This window comes from Spinacia oleracea, chromosome 6 (genome assembly GCF_020520425.1).
Source record: "Spinacia oleracea cultivar Varoflay chromosome 6, BTI_SOV_V1, whole genome shotgun sequence".
NCBI classification, from domain to species: domain Eukaryota; kingdom Viridiplantae; phylum Streptophyta; class Magnoliopsida; order Caryophyllales; family Amaranthaceae; genus Spinacia; species Spinacia oleracea.
Genome location: NC_079492.1, coordinates 8,666,141 through 8,684,051, shown reverse-complemented (window position 1 = coordinate 8,684,051; position 17,911 = coordinate 8,666,141). Strand labels below are relative to the sequence as shown.

The window sequence follows — 17,911 nt, the reverse complement described above, 5'->3', positions numbered from 1 at the left end:
CTGATCATACATGCACATTTTTGCTAAAGGTTCGCAATGAGCTTGTTGTTAAAAAACGTCTCAGAGACTGCATTTTTTTTTTTACTTTGTTATTGTCTGGATTAATGGGGTGGGATTTGTAGTCTTTTATCTGCTGTGGATTTGTGCAATAGATTTTGGTGTGTGTGTAGCTTCCTTTCTTTTCGGCTCTACTGGTTTCTGACGTTGAGATGGATGAGAGTTATTGGTGATGTTGTGACTAGTAATAATAGATTTTTACCCAAAAAAAATTGACATTAAATTTTCTTTGCAGATTAACGATGATTCAAGCTCTATAACTTAGATCAAGGGATAACAAGTTATCTTCAAGCGCGCTAAGCTATCATGGCGATAGGATTTATTCGCTTAATTAGACTTAGTTAGGAAGTTGTTTTTCTTTCGTTTTTTACTATGTTGATCAGGGTAGAACAAATGTTGTTAGAAAATTGTTTTTGTATTGCTTTTATTTCGGTTTGAGTTGACAATACAAATTAATGCGTGGATGATTGTTAGCACTTTTTATAATACATTGCTGCTAATTAATTATTATGTTATGATAATGATTAAGTTTTATTGTTCACTTTTTATAATACATTGTTGCTAATTAATATATATATATCTGATTTACTATATATATATGTTATTATGCAAAGGCCGGCCGGAATGAAGAACAATATATGCTTTGAAATTGTGACGTTTAGGAGGTTCTAAATTTGTTTGGCGGTAAAAATATAGTATAAAATTGTGACCCTTAGAAGGGTCTAAATTGGTTTGGCGGAAAAATATAGTATCAAATTGTGACCCTCAGAGGGGTCTAGATTTGGTGGAGCGAAAATGTTAACACTAGAAATGACTGATTGAAGGGTCGAAAGATGCGTTGTTGTTGCGCGAAAGAAGAGTAAATAGCGACGTAGTAGAGTGTCGAAATATTTCGACCAGAAGAACAGTTGCAATATGGCAAATATCGACGCACTGCAGCACGGAAAATGGAGTCACTATCGACGCTTTAAGCCGTCGGAAAATATCGACCATCAAAATTTCGACTGTTCATGGAAGCGTCGATATAAAAAATTTCGACGCACTAGAGCGTCGATAAATACCAGAAAAAGCGTCAAAATATGCCGTGTTTTCCCGTAGTGGTCAATATTGCAGGTTTTTGGTTCTTTTCCAAATAGGGATGAATTCTGAAACTAAAAACTCCAATTTGAGTTGTCCAAAGCTAAATATTTTGTTGAAATTTTCAAACGGGCCAAAAATTCTTCTTAAACCCGAACAATTTTCGGGTCGAGTAACCTATGACCAACTCTACCATGCATATGAGTCTATGACCATCATTTCTCGCAAGCATGTCAATATATCCATACTTGTCAGGTCCAGACCCACTAAAAGTGGGGAGGATTGAGAAAGGTAAGGAAATTCTCACCTCAAGGATATAGGGCGTATTTTGTATGTGGCAATGCGTAGAAAGTTGGGAGTGGCATGAGATTGAGATTTGAAATTCATTTATATTAACATAGTTGCATGGACATCGTTACATAACTTAGATGACTAGTTAGTACTTACATAGTTTATTGACATCATTGCATTGACATCGTTACATGACTTAAAAGAATTACTCTGTAACTATTGGACAAGCTATCTCCTAATAGAGTTTGATTTTACAAGTTTTCTTTAAATATTAATGATATACAGAGTAACACAAAACAGTTGCATATATTATCGATTGTTGCTATATAAATAATCTACCAGAACGCAGCCACGCAGTGAGCACAAGGCGAAAAAAATCATCTACACTAATTATTTGTTGGTTCAGTGGTGATTGTGATTAAACTTGGTAGGAAGGACCCGTGTTTGATCCCCCGCAACAATTGAAAGGAGATTGAAACCTATCCACCCAAAACTCGCCCCGAATTCGGATTAACCATAAAGATAACCCGGATGCTATCTACCAGACTAGCACTGACTAATAGTCCCCCTATTGTCAATAAAGATTTTTCTTAATTATAACAATAAAGTGCCTTTTGATATATAGGTCAATCACTCGATCATATGATTGGGATCGTTTTCCCCCTCCTAGTAATTGGAACGTGGCCAAATTAACATTCTTTTATTCAATTATGACTTTAATGTGGCCCAAGCCTTCTCTGAAGAGTTGTTCCTAGCCAAAGTATAACCTAGACATCAAGTAATAATTTCAATTATTTACCAATCGATCATCTTAATAAAATTAATTTATTAATAAAATGTCATATAATAAAATGTCATATGGTGAAATGTTACCAAGGTAGAAGTGGTGCATTAAAAAAAAACACTCATAAGAAGAAAGTAATGCATTAAAAAAATACTCATAAGAATAAAAGGATGCATTAACAAAACCCGCATAAGAAAAAAGTGATGCATTTAAAAAAGCAAGAGTAGCACACCAGCACATATGGTTTTCAATATTTAGAGTTGATTTTGAATCGTGCAATAACTTTTCACACGTGGATAAAAGAAAAATATATACTTGTAATCAAACTCCACTAGGGATTCTTTGGGCGTGTTCGAAGGTAATGTTTGAGGTATCGAGTAGCGTTTTGACCTATTCAAGACTCTATTTGTAAAATTTGTAAGTGTTTGGCAAGGTGGCGTTTAGGAAGTGATTATGCAGATTTTTAATAGTATTTAAAGATAGCGAGCATCGTTTGATAAATGTATAGTAAAGATTTAAACCATTTACGTAGGTTTCATTGTATATTACAATAACAACCACTACTTTAACCGAACACTCATATTAGTTAGCCGCTAATTTGACAGCTAACCGTTACCCACTACTCTAACAGTTACCCGATACTCTACTGCTAACCGCTACCCGCTACTCTAACAGCTAACCGATACTCAACTGCTACCCGCTATCTGCTACCCTAACAACTAACCAATATTCAACTGCTAACCGCAACCCGCTACTCTAACATCTAACCGATACTCAACCACTAACAGCTAGTTTTGTCGAACAAGGATTAGATGGAGATCTCTTGATTTTGGATCCTCTACAGTTCTAACATAACTCTACAAGGTAGAATTTGGGTAATATCAACCATTGAGTGAAAAATCAATGGCTCATATTATCTTTTCAAAATCCCCCATATTTTTTCTCATTAATATCCACCCCCTGATTTTTTCTTCGCACTAATATGAGTCATTGATTTTCAAATGTATGGTTTAGATACAAGTCATACAACTCTACCTTGTAGAGTTTTATTAAAACTCTAGAGAATCCGAACTTAGATTTCTTACCCTTTCCTCCACTTTCTAAGGGAATTGAGTTGAGTTGACCCGTGCAGATTCCGACTCGATATAGTGTTCAGCCCTTCCCCTTATGTCCTTACCTATAAACAAAATATGGGTAAACAACTAAACACTTTGCAGTCCATCTTCAAACATCATCAAGGCCCAATTTTCCCTTACTGGCCCAATCCAGTTCTAAGCTAATTACACTTGCATTTGAACTTGCAGCTGAAAAAAAGGAGAAAGAAAATGTTGAATATTCAATTTTAACTGTTTTTGCTTTTCTTGTTGTTGGCTTTAGCTACACACTACAGAGCGAGGAGAGAGAGAAAAAAAATGGCGTCGCCGGCAGTGATCCGGTGTTACGCATTCACATTCGCTCTCTCAGTTTTCCTTCTCATCACTCCCTCCATTTCAATCTACTGTGATGAGGACGATTGCTATGATCTGCTTGGGTAATTAATTTCTCTCCTTTTGTTTTTTTTTTGTTGTTGTTAATTCTGTACAATTTGTCGTGAGAATTATTTTCTGATTTTTTGTAAATTTTTTTAGGGTTTCTCAAAATGCGAACACTTCGGAAATTAAGAAATCTTACTACAAGCTCTCCTTGAAATAGTAAGTGTTAATTCGCTTGAATTTCTTAATTATGTCAATTTTTTTTAAATTTGTGAATTAAATTTTTGATTTGATTTGGATGATTGAATTGTATATTGTAGCCATCCTGACAAGAATCCGGACCCTGAATCAAAGAAATTGTTTGTAAAGGTTGCAAATGCTTACGAGGTATGATTAACTGTTTTGGTTGTTTTTAATCTGTACTTGATTTAGCTTAATGTGCTGGAAATTTAAAGATAACATTTTGTTTCGAATTCGCAAGTCTAGTGATTGAAGTTATTAATTTGTTTAATAGCTAAGATTGTGATTTTACTTGGTTTAAAATGCCAATTTGGTTCCGTTTTCCACCTTTTGGGCGGAGGAATTTGAAGAAAATGATGGAATGAAAATAGCAAAAAAGGAGTTAAGGAAATCGTTGATAGTCCCAATGCAATTGTCCAATAATCCGTGATTTTGATGTTAGTTGCTACTAGTATTAAAATGCCAATCTTGTCTTGATTCAAAGAGAGAAACTATACTAATTTTTAGGATGGAAATCCGAGTATAGCCCAGAATATATATGAATAGAGCATAGAAAGGCTGGAAACTAACTAAGTAAAGCAGTTAATGGCAATTCCCCCAGAGAAGAAAATTACTAAAAGAAACCGCGTTAGAGTAATAAGTTAATAACTAATGAGGTAGGTACTTGGGGGAATACTAAACAGTGGCAGGTTGAATTTCATAAGCTTTTTGAGCACAAGGGGGAATCTCAAATGGAGCTTTTCCTTGCACATTTGTAAAGCAGGTTGGTGTGATTGGGCGCCACGGAATTGGCTTCCCTTGTGGTGAAGGAGAGAATTTTTGTAATGGCTGCAACAAATTTGTGAGTAGGATTATCTTGAGCGGTGTCTAGCATAAGTTTAACTGCCTGAGCATCAGTATATTACTCGAGGTGTGGCGTGCGTGATGCTGAACTCTCATGCCAGATGAATCCTATCAGTAGTGCCAAGCGGTGAAAACTCTGCTGCAGCAGGAGTAAGGGCATGGTCTTTGTTTGCATGACATGTCCACACCCCTGATTCTTTTTGGATAAATTCACCAACTATATTGTCTCCCAACAACTATCAGTATTAAGCTTAGTGTAGTGTGTGGCAGTGCTTAATGATAGTTCACGGTATGTAAATGAGGGTAGATGTCATGCACACTGGTTATGAATTTGCTGGGTACAGAGACGTAATACATTTATAGCTCCCACATGAATAAGGAGTTCTGCCGAAGCTACAAAGTGGTAGTTTGCTAGAATATAGAATAAAGATATACCCACAACTGACACAAGAACCAATCCCAATAAAAAGGCAGAAAGAAAATGGAATAGTTGGGCATATTACTGAGTTGAAGGAATAGAAAACAATGGTTGTGTTTGATATGGCCACGGTTTGAAGATTTTGGTTCTTAGTCGCAAGTAATCATAGTTAATCTTTTGAGTGTTGAGACTATAAGATATGGTTAATACTCCCTTCATTTCTTAAAGATCTTTCTATTTTCATTTTGCGCACACTCCAATGCACATCTTTGACCATTTATCTTTAGTTTGTTACGAAGTATTAGTAAAAAGTGTAAAAAATTATATTATGAAAATATATATTGAAATGAACCTAATAAATCCCACATGACAATGTTTTTCCTTATATATAAACTACCAATTGCAGTCGAAATATTTGAAGTTTGACTACATGAATAGTAAATAAGAAGATTTTGAGAAACTAAGAGAGTATATGGATGTATTCCCGCTGTTGCTATCGGCTAACTTTGTAAAATAATAGTTTTGCGTCCAACATATTTGTTGTTTGTTTGTAATTTAGCGTGCTTTCTGTTAGGAGTGATTGAGTGAATAATATGAACTAAATGGCTTTATATGTTCGGCACTTTTCTGGAAATAAAGTTTCTTAAGTATTCAATGTCTTATTTGGAAAGTTTATTGCTGTTTTTACTTACTAAGGTAGTTTTCTGTCTTTCACAAATGAAATCTACTCAAATTAGAATAATGACAATGAGACTATGTCAGAAAGTATCTAGTTTTGAAAACGAAGCGCATAAAAGAGTGAAGAACGACGCACAGAAAAAAGTGATGAAACATGTAATTATTTAAGGGACGAGCTAAAATTGTGATATATACATTCGAATCAGTCGCTAGGAAGCATGTGGACAGTGGGAGCATGCTAGAAAATTGTACTTCGTAATTCTTTTTGTAAGGAAATAAATATGCTTTTTGGGCAAGCACTCTTAGTTATTAGGCACTTTCCTGTCCCTTTCTTGGTTTTCAAGGCCGGATTGTCTTTTATCTATCTTTAACTTTCTGTATTGTACTACGGTACTACCTGTTGTTGAAACTGATAGCGTGAGTAGTCCCCAAGATGAAGAACGTCTCTTAATATTTTGATGACATTTAAATACCAATATTGTTCACTGACTGAATACTATGTGTGCTATCCTTCTCTTGTCTGCAGATTTTGAAGGATGATGAAACACGTGCACAGTATGATTATGCAATAGAGCATCCAGAGGAGGTACTTTCTATGCCATTCTTTTTTCTGAAGTATAGTTTACGAATAAAGTTAGATGCTTTAACTCATGCTTCAATGACCTGGTCTGTTAGTGTGTCCTGGAAAATCTAAGTCATTTACTGAATTTTACGTATATATTAAATTCACCTAAAGGCTAAAACACTTGTGAATGACGGTCCTCTCTTGTCTTTTGAGTAAATCTGTGTATAAAATGGTAAAAAACATCTATCGCATATCTGCTCACTGCTTTACTTGTTTTGCATTGCATTGTATGCAAAATCTAGAAATTGTTGGGTGATTGTGATGGCTGTGTTTCAATTTACGGCTATCATTTTTTTTGAAAGAGTTTATGTATAATCAGTATAGTGATGTAATAATTGTTTTTAATTTAATGTGTATTCCTTTGATGTTCTAGGTCTTTTATAATACAGCAAGATACTACAAAGCTTACTATGGTCACAAGACAGTAAGAGCTACTTTTGAATTTATCTGTTGATGTCAAATTTTTTTCAAGAGATGATGTTATCCATTTGATACTGCTCTACTCTTTAATGATAGGATCCTCGTGCTGTACTAGTTGGTCTTCTTCTTATTCTCTCTGGATTTCAATATGTGAACCAGTGGACAAGGTACAATCAGGTATTTATTGTTTGCAAAGCATACTACGCTTTGTTATGATTTCATCTAACTTTTGCTGCAGCGTAATTAGGAGTGCTTTTGGCAGGCCTATTTGATATAGGTTTATGGCTTTCAGTTGTGTATCGATACTTGACAATGTAATAGATATATAGGTGAAAATAAGTCATCTCTCTAAAAGAGTCATATCACAGAGGTTTAGTAAAATGTAGTATTGATTGTGGCATGCAATTAATGAACTTTTACCGAAGGCTCTTTGAAGTAAGCAGGGGAACCAGAAAATTTTTGGGTCATGAATTTTTAGGTGGACCAAGTAAAAATAATTCGACATAATTCTTTTCAACATTGATTTTTCAAAATTTAAACTCGTGAACCTCCAAATTATCCACCCATGTTGTAAGACTGTAAGTTCTGATAGTTTCTGGGTAATCTTTGGTTTTCTTTATGCTATCTAAGCATTCACCCTTTACAACGTTCGTTGCACCCGAGTATAATGCATATCTTATATACAATTGGAGGTGCCCAATATAAATGATTAGGAATTTAGTTTTGTTCTGTACTCCAGTTTTTACACAATTTGCCAAATGCAGTCTTCGTTAAAGATTGTCTTAAGCTGTTAAATATTTTTGCCTGATGGGATGTGAACGTGATACATTTGAAGTCGGACAGATGGAGCATAATTTAGTTCATTCTTTGAGTTCTGTTATGGTTTAACTATTAGTCTATTACAGTAAGCATTAAGACGATCTTTGAACTTTTTTCTGTAAGTGTATACTGTTATGACGATATTCCTTTGCTGCTATATTTTTTCTATCAATCTTCTTTGAGCACCTTCCTGAGTCTCCACCTTGTTTCAAATTATTCATTAGTTGTGGTGTTTTCATGCTCCAATTGGCTGTGTATATTCTGCCTAGAATGGAAACAAGAGTTTGTTTTCGACCTTTCTTGTTTCTTACTTAGATTTTTGCATTGTACAGGCTTTAGAGATGGTCAAGAAGACGCCGGCTTACAAAAATAAACTGCGCGCTTTGGAGCTTGAACGCTCAGGAGGAGTATCTAATAAGAAAAAGAATAACAAGATGGATAAGTGAGTATATAACCTTGTTTTTTTGGGCGTATTGATCTGATACCGAGAAAATATATTAAAAGAATGGATCTAATTGCAGGAAAGTGCACGAAGATTTGAGCAAAGAGCTTGATTTACAGATTAATGGAGCTGAAAAGCCATCCGTATGGGGCCTAATTGGTGTTCGCCTTGTCCTTTTACCTTACACTCTCAGCAAGGTCAAATGTCTTCTTGAACTATATATCCAATGTGTTGATGAAATTAAGAAAAGATTGATTTTATAGCCTACTGTTCTTTTTTCTTCTCATTTGTTCATTCAATATAATTAGTTTTACTTGATCTTAATAATCATTTATGTATGTCCTCTCACAGCTTCTTCTGTGGCATGGGTGTTGGTTTTGGAGATACAAAGTTAAGAAAGCTCCATATTCTTGGGAAGATGCCTCATATCTCACAAAGCAGTCACTTGGTGCACCCGCTGATGCCTGGAGAAATACTGGTAAAAATCATTTGCTTATTGTTTGTCAAAATTTCTGAGTAAAGTAGGTAGCTTTAGTAAAAAGTTGACCGCTTTCCCATTTAAGAAAAGCAAACTTTTTAATGAATCTTAATTTTCTCTTCTGTGGGGTTAGTAAGTGTTTTGTCCCTGGGAAGAGATTGATCACGAGGGATCAGTTTCCCAGGGTTCTCCCAAAGATAAGGTGTTTTGTTCTTTGATCTTCTTTTTGAGGGAAGGACACATACTTTTCCGTATGCAATTAATGAGGTAGGTAATGTTTTCCATCTAGATTCATGGATGCTACTGTTTAATGAGCATAATATGTTGCTCCGGTTAGGTTCTGAAATCATCCTTGCAAGTCTATATTAAGCTCACTGAAACAACTTTCTCATCAAAAGTTACTGCAGTTTTGTGCTGCTTGGCCTTGTGATCATCTGACGTGGAGGTTTTGCTTCATCCTCTATGCGCCACTCTCTAGTTGTTTTATTTGTTGCTAGAAGTTGGTCTATCACACTCCTGCGCCCCATTGTTACGTGTTACATAGAGAACTGGCAATGAGATTTAGAGAAAAAGTGTCAAACAGCCCAACTTTAGATACTTCGTATTAAACTTGTATGCAATACTTAAATGACTTATCCGGGGCATCCCAATGAGGTACATTACTATAATCCGTAATAAGGGACCGATGGACTGAAGGAGTAATGAACTTCTATTATTAGCTCAATGACTGCGTTTTCTGTTTATCCGGTCTGGATATTACTTGTGGATACCGATAAGAGAATTCACATCTCTCTTTCCTTCTTTAATTTTTTCTTTTATTTTTATAGATGATGCGACCAAGGATGATCTTGTCCAGAGACAACTGTGGGTGAAATCCAACATGGAGAGCTACGTATCGGAGATGCGGAGAGAATCAAAGCGTCGAAGATGAGCTGAGTTTATTCAGCTGCAATTTTTGTTCCAGAATAAGCTGAGATGACATCTTTTTTATTTAGTGATGCAAGTCATTCCCAGTGGAAGGGGCAGGAAAAGGTTGTCGAAGTGAAGTTCTTTTACAGTTGTAACTTGTAACTTGAGTGTAGATCTAAAGCGCATGTATTCACTTTTCTTTTTTATATACGAAGTACAATTGTTCCGTTGAGGGACGCAGAACAACACCTAGGACACAAGCTTATAAGTTATACACTTAGGTTTTCAATTTTGATTCAGGCAATGAGAACACAAGATGCTACATTTTATTAAAGACACGGCGATGAATATACTTTACTCAGGCTGGTCCGGCGTATACCAAACATACCAGAGTCTAATTTCTTTTGTTTTAGTATACAATTTACACTTTACGGATCGTGAATAAGGCCTTGTTCTCTTCACCCGATCTGGTCTGATTTTTCTAGTTTCTTATCAGATCTAGTCTGAATGTTTTATGTGTGTGTGCTTTTTGCTTTTTCTGGTCTGGTCGAACAAAACCTAAGGAAGTGTGTTGTTGTCTTGCCGTCTACTAAATTTTTTCTGAAAAAGGACGGGGTGAAAAGTAAAAACCGATAACATCAATATTTTTTTCACTGCATTAATACCATCGCTGAAGCTGAAATGCATGTTAAAATTCACTATAAACATTGTTTTCGTACAACAAATCCTTCTGAAAAGAATAAGTTAGACTGATCCTACCTAAACCTGATCAAAAGGCGGTCCGGGCCGGGTCGAGGACATAAAATTCTGCCCATTATATCGGACCGGGCCAAACGTCAGGCCAAAATTGTGTGCCCAAAACCTGATATTTCGGGCCAATTTCTGGCCTGGCCAAATTTATAATTAAAATTGTTGTTTTAACGTTGCCCAAAGCCCGCAATATTTTTGAAAAAAGTTCGGACCGGATCCATGTTAATCAGCTATAATCCTACCCCATTTATAATTTCTCCCCCCTTAGCCCTGTTTGACTAGGGGCCATTAAGCTACTTAGCTGGCTACGGTTACGGGTCTCTGGAGTTTAAAATAAAACGCCACTAGACGTGAATGTTCAACCGTAGCGCAATAAGCCAATCTATAATCTATATAACTATTACTAAAGTAATAACCACTGATGTCACTATTTCCACATGGCAGCTTTACATGAAAAACATTTACCGCCTAATTCCCTCGTGACATCATCTTCCCTTTTATTTTATTTTTTTTAAAAAAAAATTAATTTAATCTTAGATTGGAAATAGTATTCTGATTACACGATTTTCAAAAAGCTCATTTTGTTTTCATTTTATTGATTTACGTAAGGTTAATGACTTTGTTTTTTTTGCTCCACATTTTATCACTCTAATTAAATTACCCTTTTGTGCATCCTAATTTTGTAATTTCCTCTTCTTATCCAAGTTTCTCTACACTTATTTCTTTTTTTAAACATAAATCAAGACTTGAAATCGTTATTGACCCTTAACTTTTTAAAATTAATGTTATTCATGGCTTTGCATTAAAAAAGGTAGTGACACGTTGAAAATTATGAAGCATACCTAATATAATGTACTTTGTATATATTCTTGATTATTAGTATTGTTTGGTTATACTTCAAAAAAAAAAGTATTACTATATTATTTTTACTAAAATGTTTGTACTACAGAGTCATATCTTTACAAATATTCTATTCTATCCGTGCATCGCACGGGTGCTAACCTAGTAACGTACAAATAATAAATCGGCCTGCTGCTGCTACATAAAGGCGGGGAAATAACATAACTGAAGATTGAAGAATTTTCCTTATAAATGCGATTAAAAGCTTGCCATTGCACCGGCAAGGCGGTAACTGCGTAATTTCAAGTTCTGAAGCTGCACTTTTCTCTCTCTTAGGGTTCCATTCTCTCTCTCCGCTCGCATGCCTTCGAAGCTTCTTTAATGGCGTCTTCTGAGGTATCTCTTATTCATTTCGCTTTCTCTCTCCTCGTAATTTTGGTTTTGATGAGACGTTTTTTGTGTTTGAAGGTAGGAATTCTGGTTCCGTTGAATAAGAGCTTGGAGAAATCGTGGCCGGAATTGCCGATTTCGGAAGGTGACAATGTGATAGGGCGTAATAATGTTCCGGTGACTGATAAAAGACTTAGTCGCAAGCACATCATTCTGTCCGTTTTTTCTGGTGGCTCTGCTGATTTGAGTGTGGTATATTTTTGAACTTCCTAATTTTTTTTTGAGGTTTTTACGTGTTTCATTTGGTGCATTTTGCCTGAATTTTGCTTGTGATTGGAAATTGGAATTATCTATTACATTTAGAAATTTGATAGTAATTGTATGAGTTGTATCGCTATTGATGCAATGTTAAAACACTGAAGTTGAAGCTTACTTTTCAGTTTTTCATTTAATTTAAATGAATTTTTTACCTTCATTTGGATTTGGACAAATTGAAGGTGTGGCAATTGGGGAATGTTTAATGTAATAATTATATGAGCTTATACTTCGTATCATATATTCACATGTGAATTTGAAGCAAAAAGCTTCGCATGATACATTTTGTTTAGAAGTACAAAACAACCGTAGTCTTTTTACATGAAGTGTAAGCTTTTAAATTCGAGAGGGAAGTTCCGTTTCCAGTGTGCACACTCACACTACGAAGGCTTAGAGCCTTAGATTAGTTTATGAGAAGTGTCTATTTGCATTATTTAAAACTAGAAAAGAAAGTAAAAAGGAGAAATTGGACAGTTGCGAAACACTCCTAAAGTGGAGATAAGAATGTGATTAGCATTCTCAGGTGGTCTCTTATTTGGAATACTAGAGATGGTATCAGTAATGTTCAGCGAAAGCTGCTAATATGTTGTTTGAAGTTTTGAGGAAAATGTGCTTTCCTTCTAGGCTGAAGTTTGCAAGTGGTTCTGTATGTCCTTGAAAGTTGGCTAATTGCAATTGGTTAAGCTGTGCCCTATTTATTGAGATATTGGGAAGTCACTGTCTCTGAAGGGTAAAGTTAAGCTATGTTGAAGGACTTTCTCTATACACTATTTTGTTTAATAGGGCTGTTGACCCTAAAGTTTTGATGATGACAAAGCAAACTCCTGACAATTGGTTAAGTTATGTTGCATAATAGGTTCCGAGATCCTTAGAGGGATAATGCTAAGTTAAGGAGATCCTGACTTGGATAAACTAAGCAACGTGGAATATAAGCAAGTAATTGATCCATGTCAGATACTACATTGAAGAAATAATCATTAAGCAAGGTGAGATCCTTAGGCGAGTTCCTAAGGCGAGATCCTCATATATTATGTGGATCCTCGACGTTCCAGAGAAGGAACAAATTGGGAATTCTTCGAGTGAAGCTTCTAAAGGTGCGACATGAAGACTACAACATATGAGTTTATGTTTTAGGATTTATGTAAGTATTTAATAAAGTTTATAAGTAATTTGGTATGAAAGGGACATAGTATTTTGGTACGTTTTAAATGAAATATGTTAACTGTAATTATAAAAGAGTTTTAACTTGGAAAATCTTTTTAATAAATAAAATGTATTTAATTAATAAATAAAACATAGGATTCTGATTTATTCTCCTTGTTTCTCAAGTAAAAGTTTTTCCACGTTCCTTGAAACTCTCCCCACGTATTTCTGTTTAACGTACATTTAGTGTTTTAATTTGGTCTCCCTTGTTTCTCTCCAACTATGCCCATGTTACTGAGCAGTAACTGTTCGTGGGTAGTTGAGGAGAACATGGGTACCCAACCCTAAGTAAAACTCTCCTATAAAAGGAGAAGAGTTTTAGCTTTTCAAAACACACAACTGATCTTTGCAAAATATATCTTAAGAGCTTAAACGTTTTAAAAGAGAATCAGTTTTCAAAAGAGTGTCCCTTGAGTTCCTTATTACTTTGAGCTTTATTACGTACTAGAGTTTTATATCAAATTGTATTTTGGATTTAAGGGTTGAGTGATCCTTAATTGACTTATAGTTAAGTCAAAGAGAAACAGAGCGACTTAGAGTTAAGTCAAAGAGAAAAGGAGCGACTTAGAGTTAAGTCAGAGAGAGAAAGAGGAGCACAGTAATCAAAGGGGATTGCTGTGGGGAACTCGTGTTCGAGAGGAACTCGAGTTAAAGAGTGTATTTGTAATAGAGTTATTGCATTAATACAAAAGAGTAGTGAGGTTCTTCTTGATTAGGGTCAAGAAGGTTCCTCCATTTTATATCTTTCTTTGCTCATTATTCTCAGTCTCTTTATTGTTTAAATTCCGCAAGAAACTTACCCAAGTTCCCAAGAAACAATTCACCCCCCCTCTTGTCAAGTGTTCCTACTGAACTATCAGTTGGTATCAGAGCAGGATCTCACAAAAAATACAGGAAACCCTGTTGAGAAAAAGTTCCTTGAAAGTATGAACGCTTACGAGAAACTCGAGGAAGGTTATTCCACTCAAAGACCTCCAATGTTCAACGGAAAATTCTACACCTACTGGAAGAACATGATGGAGATCTACATCAAGGCAGAGAACTATCAAGTCTGGCGAGTCATAGAAGTCGGTGATTTCGAGGTAACAATGACCAATGCTCAAAATGAGGTAGTTCCTAAACCCATGTCTGATTTTACTAAGGAAGATTTTGAGAAATTTGAAATCAACGCAATGGCTGTGAAAATCTTGCATTGCGGCCTTGGACCTCATGAACATAACAGAGTTATGGGGTGCAAGAGCGCAAAGCAAATCTGGGATCTCCTTCAAATAACTCATGAAGGAACTAATGAGGTAAAACGTTCAAAAATTGATTTATTAATGTCTAAGTATGAACGTTTTGAAATGCAACCAAGAGAAACAATACAGGAAATGTTTACTCGTTTCACTAATATCACTAATGAACTAGTTTCTCTTGGAAGAAATATTCCCTCTGATAAACAGGTTAGGAAGATCCTAAGGAGCATGCCACAGGATGATAGATGGAGAACCAAGGTCACGGCATTGTTTGAAACAAAGGATTTCACCAAATTCAACATTGAACAATTGGCGGGATCCTTGATGACGCACGAATTACATCTAGGAGCAGCTGTTCCTGAGAATCCCAAGAATCGAGGCCTTGCTCTTAAGGCTGAGGAACAGGAGGACTCGGATCCTGATGAAGAAGAAGCTGCCATGTTGGTCAGAAGAATGAAAAGATTTTACAGGAACTCTAAACCTGGAAATCTAAGAGGAAGGAACTCAATGAGAAAACCAAGCGGTTCCAAGCCTGACCAAGGATGTTTCAAGTGCGGAGAATCAGACCATCTAATCAAAGACTGTCCTCAGTGGGAAAATGAAAGAGGGAAAGGCAAGGGAAAGGATCTGTCCAAGGAAAGATTCAACAAATCAACCTTTGCCAAACCCAACTTCAAGAAGGCTATGATCGCAGCTTGGGGAGATGCTACTGACTCGGAAGAAGATGAGGATCAACCAAATGAAGAAACAACAAACCTTTGTCTTATGGCAAAGATTGATGGAACAACCCAAGATCCATCAAGAGAAGTATTCCTCAACTCTTCAATCTCTGTCTAAAAATAAGTTAGTGGAATTATTGATAGAAACTCTAGATAACTTTAAAAAGCTTAGTGTAATAAAGGCTCAAAGTGACAAAGCCTTGGAACTCACCAAGGGACACATGACCTACCTTAATAATGTTAGATCTGATGTACAGGGTAGGTTCTTTGACTTGCTTGATAGAAACACTGCTCTTCAAAACTCCTTTGAGAGAGTCAAAAATGAAAACATTCTTCTCAAAGTGGAACTCAGTCAATATAAACTGTTTAATTTAAGCCTAGATCCTAGCAAGTCCACTAAGATTAGCATGGGGGTCTTTAACGTTGATTTGGAAAACTTAAACAGTGAGTTGGTCACAGTAAAGGAACAAAAGGAGAAATTAACCAAGGAACTAGCCTTAGCAAATGCACATAAACAATCTCCTAGAATCACGCCTAAGTGGATTGAGAAGGCTCAATCTAAGAGAACTGAAGGCCTAGGTTTTTACTATAAAAGGAACAATGGTAAAAAGAAAAATTATGTGGAACTGCCTAGTGTCAAAGTTTGTTCCTTTTGTGAAACTGGTGATCATGTTTTGACTGAGTGTTCCAAAAAGAAGGAACTGTTCAATAAAAACCAGAACATTGTCAAGAAGATATGGATTAAGAAAGATGATCCTTTAGTAGAAAAGGAACTCGAGGAAACCCGAGTTCCTGTATCTAACAATTGATAATATTGCAGGTCCTAGTGAGGGGGAACAACTCGTGGTATCTTGATAGCGGGTGTTCCAAGCACATGACAGGAGATAAAACCAAATTTCTCTCACTAGAGGCCTACAACGGAGGAACTGTGACCTTTGGAGACAACAAGAAAGGTGAAATCATCGCCATTGGAAAAGTAGGAAGGTCAAGTTCCCATTCAATTGATAATGTGTTCCTGGTAGAAGGTTTAATGCACAGTCTGCTTAGTATTTCACAATTCTGTGACAAAGGAAACTCGGTAAGCTTTACTTCAGAAAGTTGTCGAATTATTAACAATAACAGTAAGGAAGTTATTTTGGAAGGAACTCGCAAACGGAACACATATACTGTGGATCTCAACAAAGTTCCAAGGAACAACTTAACTTGTCTTAGTGTTATTGAGGAGGATCCACTTCTATGGCACAAGAGATTCGGACATGCTAGCTTTTCATTGCTTGACAAACTGAGATCAAAGGAACTAGTGAGAGGTCTACCTTCCATCAAGTTCCTTAAAGACAAAGTTTGTGAAGCATGTGCCAAAGGAAAGCATGTCAGGAGCTCTTTCAAGCCTAAGAAAATGGTCAGCACAACTAAACCATTGGAACTCATCCATATGGATTTGTGTGGACCTATGAGAATTCAAAGTAGAAGTGGAAAACGCTATGTCTTGGTTATTGTTGACGATTTTTCTCGATTTACCTGGGTTATTTTCTTAGCAAGTAAAGATGAAACGTTTAATGAATTTGTTGCTTTTGCTAAGAGAATACAAAGATCCACAGGACGTCAGCTAATACATATAAGGTCAGATCATGGAACTGAATTCGAGAATCACAAGTTTGATGAATACTGCAAGGAACAAGGTATGGATCACAACTTTTCTGCACCTAGGACTCCACAACAAAATGGAGTCGTTGAAAGAAAAAATAGAACCTTGGAAGACATGGCTAGAACCATGTTAATTGCCAGTTCCTTACCAAGGAACTTCTGGGCTGAAGCAGTAAACACAGCTTTCTATATTGTTAATAGAGTAATGATCAGGGCCATTTTAAACAAGACTCCCTATGAGTTATTAAAAGGAAACAAACCCAATATCTCTTACTTTAGAGCCTTTGGGTGTAAATGTTTTGTTCACAACAATGGCAAAAGGAACTTAGGGAAATTCGATGAAAGAAGTGATGAGGCCGTGTTCCTAGGATACGCCTTAAACAGTAAAGCTTACAGAGTTTATAATAAAAGGTCGATGTGTATTGAAGAGAGTGTACATATAATATTTGATGAAGCTAACAATGTTGATGAGATTCAGGAACAGGAAGATTTCGAAATTGGATTAACTCGTTTTACAGATTATGATGAGGAAATCTCTCCTGGAAGAAAGCAAAATGGAATAGCAGATCCACAAACACAAGAAACTGCTACTAACCAAGGAGTTCCTGGAAGAAGAACCCCTGATCCTGAGGAACCAGAAAATGTTGATCATGAGGAACCAGAAAATGCAAATCCTGAGGAACCAGAAGATGATGATTCTGAGGAACCAGAAGAAGATCAAGAGACCTCTGATGCAGAGGAACAAGGATCTCAGGAAACAGAAGGAACTGAGGAGACCTTAGATGTTCCAGTGGCACAATTTCAACCTAAGCCCTGGAAACATCAAAGTTCTCACCCAATGGATCTGATTATCAGTGATATTAGGAAAGGAACTCAAACAAGGTCTCAACTAAGGAACTTATGTGCTTTTCATGCGTCCCTCTCCACAATCGAGCCAAGGAACCACACCGAAGCTTTGGAAGATGCTGATTGGATCACTGCCATGCAAGATGAGTTAAATGAGTTCCAAAGGAACAAGGTATGGCATCTGGAACCCAAACCAAAGAATCAGAAAGTCATAGGACTAAAGTGGGTGTTCAGGAACAAGCTCGATGAACATACTACAATCATCAGGAACAAGGCAAGGTTAGTAGTCAAGGGCTACAATCAACAGGAAGGTATTGATTTCGAAGAAACCTTTGCTCCTGTTGCTAGATTAGAAGCTATTCGTATTCTAATTGCTTTTGCAGCCTTTATGGGATTCAAGTTGTATCAGATGGACG

The 17,911-nt window shown here is 36.3% G+C and overlaps 1 protein-coding gene across 1 annotated transcript; it reads left to right on the top strand.

Annotated features, from left to right (window-relative positions):
• Window positions 1-3,546: 3,546 nt before the first annotated feature.
• On the top strand, window positions 3,547-9,912 carry LOC110776292 (chaperone protein dnaJ 50). The gene is made up of 10 exons (XM_021980834.2): window positions 3,547-3,740; window positions 3,838-3,900; window positions 4,002-4,068; window positions 6,387-6,446; window positions 6,859-6,909; window positions 7,002-7,082; window positions 8,057-8,166; window positions 8,246-8,363; window positions 8,518-8,644; window positions 9,472-9,912. Exons 1-10 carry the CDS (start codon window positions 3,622-3,624, stop codon window positions 9,573-9,575), a joined length of 900 nt encoding a protein of 299 aa, XP_021836526.1. The 5' UTR covers window positions 3,547-3,621; the 3' UTR covers window positions 9,576-9,912.
• The last annotated feature ends 7,999 nt before the right edge of the window (window positions 9,913-17,911 follow it).

What these genes read in the sequence shown, in the direction of transcription:
- LOC110776292 (XM_021980834.2), top strand. Translation starts at nt 3,622, where the DNA reads ATGGCGTCGCCGGCAGTGATCCGGTGTTACGCATTCACATTCGCTCTC. An exon ending in AGGTTGCAAATGCTTACGAG is followed by an intron (nt 4,069 to 6,386) that starts GTATGATTAACT and finishes TCTTGTCTGCAG; the next exon opens with ATTTTGAAGGATGATGAAAC. An exon ending in CTTACTATGGTCACAAGACA is followed by an intron (nt 6,910 to 7,001) that starts GTAAGAGCTACT and finishes CTTTAATGATAG; the next exon opens with GATCCTCGTGCTGTACTAGT.